The sequence below is a fragment of the Syngnathus scovelli genome, chromosome 2, assembly GCF_024217435.2.
Source record: "Syngnathus scovelli strain Florida chromosome 2, RoL_Ssco_1.2, whole genome shotgun sequence".
NCBI classification, from domain to species: domain Eukaryota; kingdom Metazoa; phylum Chordata; class Actinopteri; order Syngnathiformes; family Syngnathidae; genus Syngnathus; species Syngnathus scovelli.
The window spans coordinates 17,153,029-17,167,040 of NC_090848.1; the positions used below are offsets into that span (position 1 = coordinate 17,153,029).

Below are 14,012 nucleotides of genomic sequence, written 5' to 3' on the forward strand. Positions count from 1 at the left end.
CACATCCTCAAAATTATCATCTTCTTGAAAGCATCATTTGCCAATGTCTTTTTGCTTGACTTTGTTTAATGCTCAGATCAAAGAGGGTGCAAAGAGGATGCTGCTTCCCAAAATTTCAGGAGATGTTATTTGTTGTAAAACAGATGATTTGGTCATGCATGCAGGGCAGTAAAAGTGGATGACATAGGCTCATCTCAGCTTAGTGCATTTTGGGGTTTTCATAGCTTATCAGCGTATTGACCTTCTTCTTCAGGGCACATTACAGAAGTTTGTAGATGACCTCTTTGAGACCATCTTCAGCACAGCCCACAGAGGTAGTGCTCTGCCGCTGGCCATCAAGTACATGTTTGACTTTTTGGATGAGCAGGCAGACAAACACTCCATCACAGACTACGATGTACGACACACCTGGAAAAGCAATTGGTAATTGTCAATTATTGTTTTGTTTTTTTGCGTGTCCTATTTCTAATCTAATAGCCTTCATGGATGTCAAGTGGAAGAATGTGGTACGAAAGCAAAAGGAAATATTTTCTATAAATGTCCAACATCAACAAATAGGAACGGCAATGAAAATTGCAATAAATGTGTTTTTGTTAGAGAATATTACGCATATGTTCGAGTGGAACTCTTCCAATATTTATTTGTTTCTTAAACATGTCTCGGTATGCACATTAGCTACAATACAGTCATATTAATCAACTTAATGATTACATGATGGTAAAAAAATATTCCCAACGGAATTAAATGTTAATTAATGAAGGCGAGGTATAGGACTACTTGGCAGGCGCTGTTGTTTCTGTCTCAACTAGTTATCTGAGTAATTCTCCACTTTTATCCACCCAGCACCACTAAAACAATGCTGAACTCTCCAAGTGCCACCATCATGATCAGCATTAAGTGGCCGAAAGTGTTGTTTCAGACCTGAGAAGTATTGAATATTTTTGTAAACCATTGGAATATTTATGCGCGGAACATGAACGCTGCATAAATATAGGATCATATACAAAATAATTAAATAATAGTTTCTTTAAAATGTATTGAACATAAAAGTTAAATAAAATAAAAAAAAACTTTACTCAACACTTTGGGATGATGACATAAAAGGCAATAGATTGGGTCATTATTTCCATGTTAATGTTTCTTTGTTTGTCTTTCTCTTGCTTACACACAGCCTCCCTCTGAGGTTCTGGGTGAATGTGATCAAGAACCCCCAATTTGTGTTTGACATCCAAAAGAACAGCATCACGGACGCCTGTCTGTCTGTGGTGGCCCAGACCTTCATGGACTCCTGTTCAACATCTGAACACAAACTGGGAAAAGATTCACCATCCAACAAGCTCCTCTACGCTAAAGACATCCCCAACTACAAGAATTGGGTAGAGAGGTAAATCTTTAGTAGCATTCAGTCCAAGTGGGTATGAAAGCTGCAATATAAATTCATATGCCACCTGGTGATCAAATGCTGCCTTAAATTTTGAGTGAAAAGTTGTTTGTGAGCTGTTGGGTGAGAGAAAAAATGGTCCTCAAAGAGATTGAAATTGTTTGTTTGTGGAAGTGCAAACAGGTAGCTTGAAGTCAGAGTACAAAGTCGGCGAGAATAAATGGCGAAAACATTTTCTGCTTTCTTGCATCTTTTCAAATCAGCATCTTGCCTCCCAGCTCATTAATATACAATATGCAAAAGGCCAATTCCCTCAGATTTTTTTTTTTGTGATCCTCCTCATCAAGAGATGGAAACGACAAAGGTGATAGGATGATTTGAGGCAACCGTGACATTATTTACTGCTCACTGAAAACAGCCCCTGGTTCACCCTTCATCTTTTATTCAGCACCGAAATGTTACTCGGCGTCAGATAAGTTATGCACCACCGATGCTCGCTGTAGTTGCCTTTCATGGGTGAGTCTATTAATCTCTAAGTAGCTTTTCAAGGCTGCTTCCTCCTTAACTCCAGGCGAGACAGTGTGAAGTATTGTGCGGTTAAATTTTTTTAGCACAACCAAGTCAATCTATGGCAGCCCAGTTACTAGTATGGTAACATTGATACTGGTCAAAGTTAATAAGCAAATTACAAGACCATAAAACCATAAACACACAGCTGAGGCCTTCAGAGATGAGGTAAGATGTACTGGAGAGGGTTAATTCAGCTGCACTGTAGTTGAACTGCATTTCTATTGCTGCAGTTAACCTTCTACAAAGTTGAAACGGCGATCCTGAAAACATTTATTAGTTCCAACTCAATGTCTGAATGTTCAAATAAATGTATTTGTCATATTGACATGGAATTATTTCAAGCTCCCCATGACCCTGAACAAGGTTGGACGGATGTTGAGCATGTGTTTAAAGCAAACCCACTTTGAGAAAGTGCAAGCAGTCACGGTTAAAGCAACTCATTTCCGTCAATTTACCAGTGAATAACAGATCTTGTTAATAACAGGACTACACTGTCTTGTTATGAGGATAACATACTATGTGTGCTCGAGTCACAAGGAACTTGAGTTTGAGTACACTATGGTAGACACCTGCCAATAATTGTTTGGTTACCTGCAGCTTTAGGTTTTTCCCCCATTGTATATTAGAAACATGCACTAATAAAGCCTGAGAAAGTTACATTGGAGTCTCTGGATTCAATTTAACACAACTTCTTTGCCTCTTTTGCAACTTCAGCTCAAAATTTGGCCAGGGTTCCAATACCTTTAGGCTTAATCGGATGTAAAATCCAATTAAGTTTGATAATTCCTTTTTGCCGTTGAAGTAGCCAAATTTGGGTTAGTGGTTTTGAAAACAATATTTTCCCCTATTGATCTGAAGATGCCGCGTACACTTGTTAATTTTCTTCCTTTCTTTTCTCTCAAGCAAAGTGAAACCAGATGACAATAATGACTGTGCTGATCCCATCCTCCAGGTATTACTCGGATATCTCTCGTATGCCAGCCATCAGCGATCAGGACATGAGTGCCTACCTAGCAGAGCAGTCCCGCCTGCACCTCAGCCAGTTCAACAGCATGTCTGCACTACACGAAATCTACTCTTACATCATCAAATACAAAGACGAGGTGAGGTTCCACTCTATTACATTTGCAATTCATTCAACTACTCTCTTCATCACGACAGCCTTGGTAGCCTGTTAAAACAGCACTTCATTAAACCCGCAGAGCTTCACATCACACATTTATCAGGTGAACGGTGTAACATGAAAACCCCCAAGGCTACGTCTCACAATATTGTTTTGCAATCACAGATGGTCAACAACATTTTTCCATGGTATATATATATATTTCTAAATGTTTCTCTCTTGTCCTCTGCTGATTATCACTGTGTCGTTTTTTCCCTCTCGCATGAGTCACCGTGATTCAAGCACTCGACTTTTACTTGCCTCCCGTGGCTCGTGACGGACAGCTATTTATATTCTCATCAACCTTTGATTTCCTCCACTTTATCACAGTTTTATGATGAGAAGTCTCCTTCCTTCCTTCCTCTCCATCCCCCTATTGAAATTACTGTAGCTGTGTTGGCTGCTTGCAGCTGGCTGCATTCAAACATTTGCTCCCCTTCATTATGGTCTATTATCAAGGCGAAGGTGGCTGTACAAGTCCCACTTAAGATGCATTTTAAGAGCATGTTCCACACAATAACATGAATGTAGATGCAGAATGACGCATATGCATCCCAAATCACCCTTATTCATTACACAAGTTGTTAACATCAGTTTCCCAACATAATCATTAGCAGGGAGCTTTTTATAAGCATTAGCTCATGCCTGGGTTAAGGAAGATCACAATGTGTTCTATATCTTTGGGCAAGTAGTGTTTTATAAATAAAATTTAAAATGTGTCTAAAACTAAGTAACCTTCTCACATGACGGACCCTTCTTCTGAGTCCAGTTAGGTAACGCTAAACTTGTATGTTTTCAGGACAAGAGTACAGCAGGCAATAACAACAATAATATTTTGTCTCTCTTCATCAGATCCTGTCAGCGTTACAGAAAGACGAGCAGTCGCGAAGACAGCGGCTACGTGGCAAATTGGAGCAGGTCATCGACACCATGGCATTGGCTAGCTGAGGGTTAAAACGCTCACTCGGCCAGGCAAGAAGCTTTCCCGTAGATAGCTTTGCGCTCCCAGACATGTGAAAACTGAGCTTGGCACCGTTTTGAACAACAAAAGACAGGCAAAGGAAACTACAAGCTCATGAAGAGACAGCAAAGGCTGGAATTAATTGATGACATTTTGTTTCTTTTTTACTGAGCTGCAAACCAAGCCTGGAACAACCAAATTGAGCAGTAACTCGTAGAGGACAGTGGTTGACTTCTGTAGACGCAATCAGGACTGCGACCGAGGTGCAAATTCAACAGGCTCGAACTTAAAGACAAAAGGAACCAGGATACCTGATCCCAATTGGGGATTTTCCTTTCCTGTTGCCATTTTCCAGTGGGAGGTCATGCAGATCCAGTGTGACTCCTCATCAGGGTGGACAATGAGGAGCTTTTGCTGTGGGAAAACTCTTCCTCTGGCAAACTCCAATACCTACCGACAAGGAGTCATTATAGTCAAACAGTTTTATTTTTAAGTTTTAAAACTCTGCTTTTGGTCCAATGTCGCATTTGATTCCATCCCCACCAAACTGCCTCCTCTCCTTAGTGCTGTACGCCACTCATGTTTCTGCTGAATTTGCACAACAAAGCTAAATCAAAAGAGAGCAAAGGATATATGAACACATTTATAGCTATATAAATACAGACCTTGTTCTTTGAATTGACAGAGTTGTTTTGCATTTAATGTACAAATGATAGGGTTGACAGGATTTGATATTTCAAAGTGAACAAAAAAATAGCAAGGAAAAGTCGTTACGTGCCATGTTTTACTTTGAATGTTGTTCAGTGCAAAGAGACTTCTTTTCTTTAGATGAAATGTGTTATGAAATGTTGTCATGATAGTGAGACTTATAAAAATAGGTACTTGGAAAAATCGATATATAACTTGCAGAAACGTTCCATATTTCATCAGGTTTTCATCGAAATGCCAAACTTGGTATTTTTAGGATCCAATTTGTTTTACACATCCTGCATACGAGTCGACTCGCCCCTCCCTTTCCCAGTCAGAATGTTGGCGGAATTACTTGGTTTCTCATTCTGCGACCGTCTAAACAAAATAGTGGTACGGCAAAAGGTGGGTAAAACTCGCCTTGAACAGGCTGTCAAAGAGCTTTTTCATTTTGGTGCGCTTGTTTTCCTAAAGCGCATTAGTGGCAGGAATTTGGAGGGAATCCTGGCGGTCTTGGCCAAACCCTCCAAAACATTAGTGGTACATTTCAGTTCAGTTCCTTATATGCCTTTTATTGTGTTTCCATTGTAACCACCCAAAATTTCAGATCGTTTTAGTGAGCTGGGTGGAGCTATAAACTCTAAAACTGTGACTTGCAACAGACGCTGGAGTCCCAGTCGCATTTTAAAGTGTTGCACACTGTACTGTAAACCTTCCATGTTGCTAATATTGGATTTATTTATTTATTTTGTTCAATTAAAAGTTCATTTATCAACAGAAGCTGACACCCAGTGTTGGAAACGCAAGCCTCATCAAAGTTTACTGAATCTGAACTGTACCGTGTTGGACTGAACTCAAGTGTACCACTTGGTAGACGTCTTATGGATCTCCCCTTTCTTTTAAAACATTTGACCAAGTTTCAGTGAAAAAACAGACCTATTTGATGAGCTGAAAAGGTTAGAGAGCTGTGTAATTTTTGTACTTTTATTCCAATCTGCAGTCAAAAAAAAGGAACACTATGATTCCATTCTTAAAATGTGAATGTGCTTCGTGCTTTCTAAATTGTATTTGATTTTATTTATTTTTGTGAGGTTTGTTTTCAATGTACTGAAGGCCTTTCTCTTGCTTCATTTTGTGGTTTTATGAGGGTTAAAAAGAAAATGTCCTAATGAATTTTCTGCATGGGGCCACTTCTCTGTGGAATTTAGTGGGATTTAATTTGAAAAAAAACAAAGAGAATTGTAATGATTAGAAACCTGTTACTTTAAAACCACTGTTACTTAAGATATCATATCAAGTTCATATCAAAATCTAGTGTTTTCAGTGCAGCATGTTCTTCATGACAATCATGTTGCTAACAATTGTCCAGTTCAAACTTTTGTCCTACTAAATTTTGCTGAGAACACAGCTGTTTGGTCTGGTTATGGAGGGGAAGAGGCTACAAAAAAGATAAACGTGAAATAATTTATGTAAAAAGGGCCAATGTAAATCCTATGATTGTTTTGCTGAATAGAGCACAAGACCAGACTGCATCAACAACCACGTCTGATGAATTTTTGAACCAATGGAGAAATCCTCAGAATGTTTAACTTGATCAAAGGCACAGTTCTTAAAATGACTTTGAAGAAAATGAGAAATGCTGCAGTGGATTCTTGTTCTTATTTTATAATGTGTCTTTTTCCATCACTATGGCAAAGCGAAATAGAAGTTCTATAGAAAACAACTTTGTCAGATGTATCGGGAACCTTGAGCAAAGCGCTAGTCCAAAATGTGGCTTTTATTGTTCAAAATGTGTTTTTTAATACGTATCAGAGTGACCTTTTCTCCTATTCAAGACACAACACTGTCAGAAGCTGAGGGGGAGGCGACATCTTGGCAAAAGTGCTTTATTGGGAGATAGCTGCCTTCGAATTACATTGGTGATAATGGTTTAGATATACCAATACACAGTTACACATTAGAGTTACTGAAAATACAAACCGCTCCAGACTCAATTCAATTATCACATGTTTTAAAATTAGACAAGCGATAGGTGGGAGCTCAAGCTCAAGTCATAAATGTTAGTCCTTATTATAACTTTGGTGAAAATAATGTGTATCTCAAGTAACACACGAGAAAAAATTAGCTCAGTTTATTGGGATGAAAGTTTCATGTTTTTTTTTTCCTCCTTTGCTAAATACACTTTAGCGATTTAATCCATAAAAGTTCAATTAAGACAGCCGGGCTCTTCTTGGTTGTTAAAAACGTGGACAGTTGAATTTCAAATTCCCCGATTTCCTGCTCCAACGGATGTGTCTCATGGGGGTGGTTATGTGGAGGTTGTTGTTGAGTCCAGATGTGGCTGTTGAATGACTGTTTTTCCATAATGATAAAACATGATGGACATTGTCCTCACAGAATGATTATGTATGTGCATGCGTGCGTGTATGTATGTCATTTCCTCAAAAGGTTGCCTCAACCCTAATAGACCCCATACCTCAATGAAACACGGGATGCATCATTCATATGAACGAGCACAGTACAGATATGCCGCAAAGCTGGACTTCCCAGTGGAGTTTAAAGATAAAGGGCTCTATTTTCATGCCCATTTTAAGTCCAGCTGTCTAACTGCATGAAGGAGCACTCAACAAGGTTTTGATATGTTTGCAGACGCGCGGAGCTTGTCACTGTTGGAGACGGGCTGTTTGCGTTGTTGTGGGCGTAAAGACAACCAACTTGATTCACCACCAATCAAAGCTGCTCCTTTAAACCCTTTAAAATCAGCATGTGAGAGAGAGCCACAGCCCTTGACATGGTAGAAGGAGAAACTGATTTGTTGGAGCCCATGCAAGAAATCAGGGAGCACAAGCAGGAACTACAAGCAGTTTTCCACTGTAAACAAGTAACGCTGAGCACGGTGATCACAAATGTATACAATGGGCACTTGTAAACCGCCTTTAACCCCAATCGCATGCTTATCAACTTATAATCTTAGCCATCCGTAAAAATGTCATATAAATCATTAATTTGATCTTGGGGTTTTTTACGCTATACACAAATGATTCCTCTAAACTAAATGTGAATTCTCACCATATCCAAATGCCCATCTCAGATGCTCTCTATTACCAGCTGGAAAATGTAACATTCAAAAACACTCAGCCTTTTGGGAACAAGTTTATTTGACAGGCAAGCCATCAATCAAAATTAAAAATCCCATCATGAAAATATTAAGGAAAGAGAAGGACAGATTCAGACCTCCGGAGAGAATTTGGCCTGGATATCATAGACTGTATTCTCAATCGAAATGACCTGTCTTCACAATCATCTATGCTTGTCTTTAAGAACCAGTTGAGATTCACTCTACCATTTTTATAATGTTTTCTACAAAGTTTCTTTGAGATTATCAAATATACAGAAATGATCGTAGCCAATTGTGGCTCCTCTCCCTTAAGTGTTGGTGAGTGAGTGAGTGAGTGAGTGAGTGAGTGAGTGAGTGAGTGAGTGAGTGAGTGAGTGAGTGAGTGAGTGAGTGAGTGAGTGAGCGAGTGAGCGAGTGAGCGAGTGAGCGAGTGAGTGAGTGGTTTATTTGATTGATTGATTGATTGATTGATTGATTGATTGATTGATTGATTGATTGATTGATTGATTGATTGATTGATTGATTGATTGATTGATTGATTGATTGATTGATTGATTGATTATTTAAAACATCTCAAAAAGATAAAGAGATCAAGCAAACAGAAAAAAACAGACAAATAAAAGTAACGTACAAATTAAGTTAGATTAAGAAATGAGAAGGAGTAAGTTGAAGTAAAAACGGATTCACCCCTGGCCTCTCTCTGCTGAGCATATTTTTTAAGAGTCATCTTGAGAATACCAAGCTGTATATTTCATTCTCAGACAGAAGTGTCTGTGTGGTCCAGTAAAGTTCAGATGTCCTTATCTACCTTATAAACAGACCCCTATATGTAACCTTTCACACTTCTTTGGGCTGAAAGCAGCTTGAAGTCTTCCTTTTTTCCACAACTATTCTATGCTAAAAGGTCAGGTTTTGAGAAGTTTTCTTTCTATTTGGTGGACAGATGATGGAGGACCGTACACAGGAGTATGAAATATTAAAAATATAAGCATTTCACTCACCTTTTGTGCTTTTAATGACCTGGCATTATTATTTACATAGGGTTACCCTTCTTTGTCTTCATTCGAATGACTTTTTGGTTATTATTTGTCTGCTAGTTGGAAGCGCAGCAGCTTTACGCTGTCTCCCATCGCTTGGAGCGGTGGCTAGGCCTTCAAATATCTCAAGGCATCAGATTACCCCGTTCATCTTGCACTCGTGAAAAATCACTCTCTCTCTCTTTTATTTTCCTCTTTGCTTTTCTGCGCCTGAGGGCTTTTCTGGCAGTTCAATCAACCTGATCGCGCTCAACACAAACACTCACTCTGTCCTCCGCTATGCCCTGACTTAGAATAAACGACAAAGTCTGGATTTGGCTCCGGTGCTGCAAGCTCTCAGCTGGAGATTAAACTGTGCTAAGACTCCCTCTGTTACTCCGGAGACGAGGAGCGGATGACATGGGGGAAGAGGAGAGAAAAGATGAGAGATAATGAGAGAAAAGAGGGAGAGGCTGTCGGTGAGATAAGCCAAATGCAGGAAAGCAAGTTGGCCATTGGCCGAGATCTTGCTCATTCTGTCTTCGTGCAGCTTCAATAAATGATGGCCAGCAGGGGAAATAAGATGGCACTCACTTTCAGCCTGCCTGGTTCCTCACCGTCAGCTGCATCAGGTGCTGCAGTGCTAAATTGCTGCTGATAAAAACTGCTGGTGTCCAGGAGGTCTTTCACACTCAAAGGAAGTTGTACAATAATCAGTGAATGAATTTCAGAGGCATTCATCTTTTATTTATTTTCTTTAAGAACTGGCCTAACTTGAGGTACATTTATTTTTGTTACGTAGGTATCTTTTAGCTGTAAATTGAACTTGAGGCAACCATGAACTAGAGCAGTGGTGTCCAAAGTTTGACCCGGGGGTCATTTGTGGCCTGCCATCAATTTTTAGCAGCCACAGCATATACTACTTTGGATAAATCGCAATTGGCACGACCCATATCATTTTCCTAGATTGAACTATGTAATGCGACTCAGTGGCAATTTCTCTCCTTAGCTAGTTGATTCAGACGAATGCTTACATTTAAATTTATGCTTCATGGGCTCGATAGCAAATCCTCTAGTTTTTTTTTTTGTTTGTTTTTGGGGGGGGGGGGGTCATCAGGGCTATTGGTAAGCCCCCCTGCTTCGCTGTTCTGAGGTTTGTGGTCCTAATATTGGCTCCAGCTTTCCTGTGTGGAGTTTGCTTGTTCTCAGCATGCTTGCCTGAGTCTTTTCAGGGTATTTTGACTTCCTACCACTTTGTTCAATTGAAAACTCTAAACCCTTGAATCAGGACAGATTCTACATGTTTTATCTGGCGGATCTTGTGACATGTTTACATTTGTATGATGAACTCAGAGTCGCCACAGTAACCTTAATAAGATAACTTACTTTACTGACTACTTGCTGTTAAAAGTAACTTTACTGATTGTGTGATTTTAAAACTGAGTTAGATATCCAGTTACATTAATATTTACATTCAGTATCTGTTGACAACACCGCTCAAAATAAAAATAGCTCTTGGTTTAGCCACTTTACTTACCGTACGTGGAAGTGCATTAGCAGTAATGTTTAAGAATGAATTGTGTTTTTATTATATAAAATAATGGTGGCTGTCTTTCTAGACATCATTTCACCAAATATTATTTAGAACATCTGGCTTCAGAGCTGTTTTCAGGGACCTGCTTGAGAACTTAAGTAGAGACCATAAGGGAGTTTTTGAAATACATGTAAGTTGGCTTATAAAGAGTCATATGAAATACGTAACTGTCGAGTCAGCGAGAAGCAAATCGGTCATTAGAAATTCCGCTTTGGGACCATCTGAGGCAATTTTCACCAGCTCAATCTCAGGTACCTGCTCTGCTTCTCACTGCCTCAACAGGACCTCACCTCACCTTTGCTTGCACAGTCGCCGCACTTTCATCTCTCCCTGTGGCTCAGCAGGTGGAGAGATGCACTGGAAAGCTGGAAGATGAGAACAAACCTGAGGAGATATAACATACAGTGCTAGTCATCTTTGAGATGTAAATGTTCAACACACACACTGACGCACGCACACATCCATCCCCATCTTTTGCTACTCTGCTCCACCTGTCATCCTCTTATCTCTTCCGACCTCACATGGTCACCCTTCCTCTCGCCTAGTCTTCCCGCTCCCCTTGCTCCTACTCGCTCTCTGTATTACTTTTGGCTTAGCTCCAGGCAGCACTGACGTATTGAAATCAGCATGGGGCTAGAAGAGTCATCTGGTGCTAAGCGGAAGATGCTCAGAGCTTTGGAAAAGCGTCTTAACATTTGGTCTGGAGAGGCTGACAAAGACGATCAGGTGATAGAGCAGTCAAGCTGAGCACTGGGCCTCGATTGCCTCTCGGTCAAATACGGTGAGATAACGAAGCAAACTTGAATCCAATGCCAGCCGTTTGATCTTGAGTTAAAAAACTATTTTCTTCCGGAACCTCAATGAAACCTGCCGCTGTACCGCTGTAGTACAGTTTGGAATTCAACCACGTTTCTCAGTATGATTATGCCATTAAAGTGAACATAAACCTCTGCAACATCATGCCAACACAAGATGTTAATCCAGAAATTTAGCTTCTTACTGTAGGTAATTTATTGTTTCTCAGCTTGACAGCAGAAGCACAAGACCCTTCAACTAAAGTTTTACAAACTGAAGGTTTTCTGCAGAAATAATATTCGGAGAAAAGTTAATGTGGTGCCTTGTACTTTCACTTGCCACCATTTGCATTTAAAAAGCATTTGATTTCAGACTGGCAGGCTGCGTCCTATCTGTTAGAAAAGTTTTCAATAGGATGTCCACTCACAATTTCATCTAGTGAAACATTTTACATTTTTAAAACCAAATACACCTAAAATGACACTGCACCCTAATGCAAGAAGGTTAATACAAAAATATAGCCACATGAAATCCACTGAAAGTTTAGCCTGCCCAAATAGCTTGTTTCTACCCAGTTTATGGAGTTAAAACATTTACATATATGCATAGTTTCGTATACAGCTCACAATGACAATGCATATTTGTGCATATCCGATTCGTATCTGAATTTTATCCAGACGTCAAAGATGCCCAAATCTGAGCTAAGGATGTCAAATTGTATGCACTCTTTTTCCACAGCCATGACCCAGTATATTGTAATTGGGCCAGGTAGAAGGAAAGAAATGAATTGTGTCAGTTGAACCATGTGATAATGTAAATCCTGTCAATGAACAGGAAAGATTTGGGACCTCAAAATAGACTATGTAGGTCAAAGATTGGTTTTAGCTAGTCTTATGCAATTTTAAAAAATAAATCACACAAATCTGTGTCTTAGAGAACATAATTTTTCATGAGGGAATAATATTTTTAAAATATGTTTATAATAACATCATGGAGAACTGAGTGATATGTTGAAACATAAAATTTACAGTTCTGAAGTTCAAATCTCGGCTCTGGCGTATGTATTTTCTTGTTTTAGTAGGTTAATACCAGTCAATGTATTTAAAAAATAAAGAAATATAGAACCTATAAATGGAAATATTGAGGACAGACACTGTAATTCTTGCTGAACAATCAAATTCTGTTTTGATTATTTTTGGCATAGTATTTGACAAAATGTCTTACACAGCCTAATTATTTCCGGAGTGCTTTTATCATTGAGCATGTTAACATTAGAAGCCAGAGTGGGGAAAGCAAGACAAAATCTTGTTGGAGATGACTTTAGTGCAGCAGACAAGGTCAAGGCTTTGAGGGCCTGCATGTGTCATGATGATTATCAGTCAGCAGATGCAGATACGGCATCACGGCTGACAAGAACACCAACCAGCGGACAACCTACATGTATGGACAGGAACTTAGTCCATACCAATGATGTTTTTGCGTGTATGTCTCGCTCCCTCTCTTTCTTTTGTTTTTCATCCTGAAAATACATTCACTGAGTATCAAGCATATGTCAATGCAACTGGTAGCACTTTAACCAACAGCCATAAAAGAGCCCACCCAAAATGGCCCTGTTAAAATGATGCACATCAAAGAAAAGAGTCATTAAATCAATTTGGATCACATTCTTGAAACTAAAAATTCAGTATCGGTAAATAAAAAAAACAACACTCTAAACATCTAAATGAAGCCAACAAGAAGATCAAATTGTGTCAATATAATCCTTTGTTCAATATCAATACATGTTCTTGTTGTACTTACATTCATAACACAGGGCAAAGTTAAGTCCAGGTAATTATTTTTTGTTATAATTGGATTTACTAAATTTGGATAAGTGGAGGCACACATTTCCATTCCAAAGACTTGTCTTTCATCTAATAACTATAACAGTACAGTTTGCATAACAGTGTGCCAAAAAGAGGTATTTTTGTAGCGCCAACCCCTCAGTGACACCTAAAAGGAATATCAAGTAGAAGAAGATGTTCCCTTGGAGAAATTTGCAATCAAATTGTCAGAACAAATGTACAGGTTTTGGCATCAAAGTACATACAGTTTGGGATACGGACAGCCAGATTAATAAAGTTAGCTGCATCTGTAAAAAAGGCAGCAGCTGGTTGGGTGAGTGAGGGTGCCGACAGCGAGCGCTCCGAAAAACCTCGTCTGTGCTCTTTTGCTGCAGCAAACTGACACCACAACCTCCATGCATTTTTCATGAATCATGTTGGCTGACAAGGCTCTCCCGCATTCTCTTTGCCTTCAATAACACGCACGCACACACGCATGTATGCAAGCGCACACACACACACACACACACACACACACACACACACACACACACACAAAACATGCAAGCATCATCTCCACATTCTTACACTCTCCACGTAGCTTTCTACCAAAATTTAATAGTCCTCTTCAACATTCTCTCTAATTTCCTCACTAATACAAAATTACTTTTCATAATGAATATACAGAGAGGTCAGATGACCCACTGAATTAAAAGTTAATACTGGAGAGGCATTAACTAGTAATATATTCATGCTTTGCATAATAAATCGATGTTAGGATACTATTTGAGATGACTAACACTATAATTGAGGTTACAATCATACAAGTTTTCAAGTTTTCAAAGATATATATATATATATATATATATATATATATACATTTAGTAAAGTTACATATTTTCAAA

General features: G+C 39.1%; 1 protein-coding gene across 3 annotated transcripts in view; it reads left to right on the top strand.

The window, feature by feature from the left end:
* The window catches only part of LOC125988746 (plexin-A1), a 180,468-nt gene extending 174,058 nt beyond the window's left edge, over positions 1 to 6,410 (top strand). For all 3 annotated transcript variants that reach the window (XM_049754359.2, XM_049754361.2, XM_049754360.1), the window contains 4 exons: positions 254 to 423; positions 1,172 to 1,384; positions 2,904 to 3,054; positions 3,966 to 6,410. In XM_049754359.2, the coding sequence (XP_049610316.1) occupies positions 254 to 423; positions 1,172 to 1,384; positions 2,904 to 3,054; positions 3,966 to 4,061 (630 nt within the window). In that variant the 3' untranslated portion in view covers positions 4,062 to 6,410. The remainder of the gene's footprint in view (positions 1 to 253; positions 424 to 1,171; positions 1,385 to 2,903; positions 3,055 to 3,965) is intronic.
* The last annotated feature ends 7,602 nt before the right edge of the window (positions 6,411 to 14,012 follow it).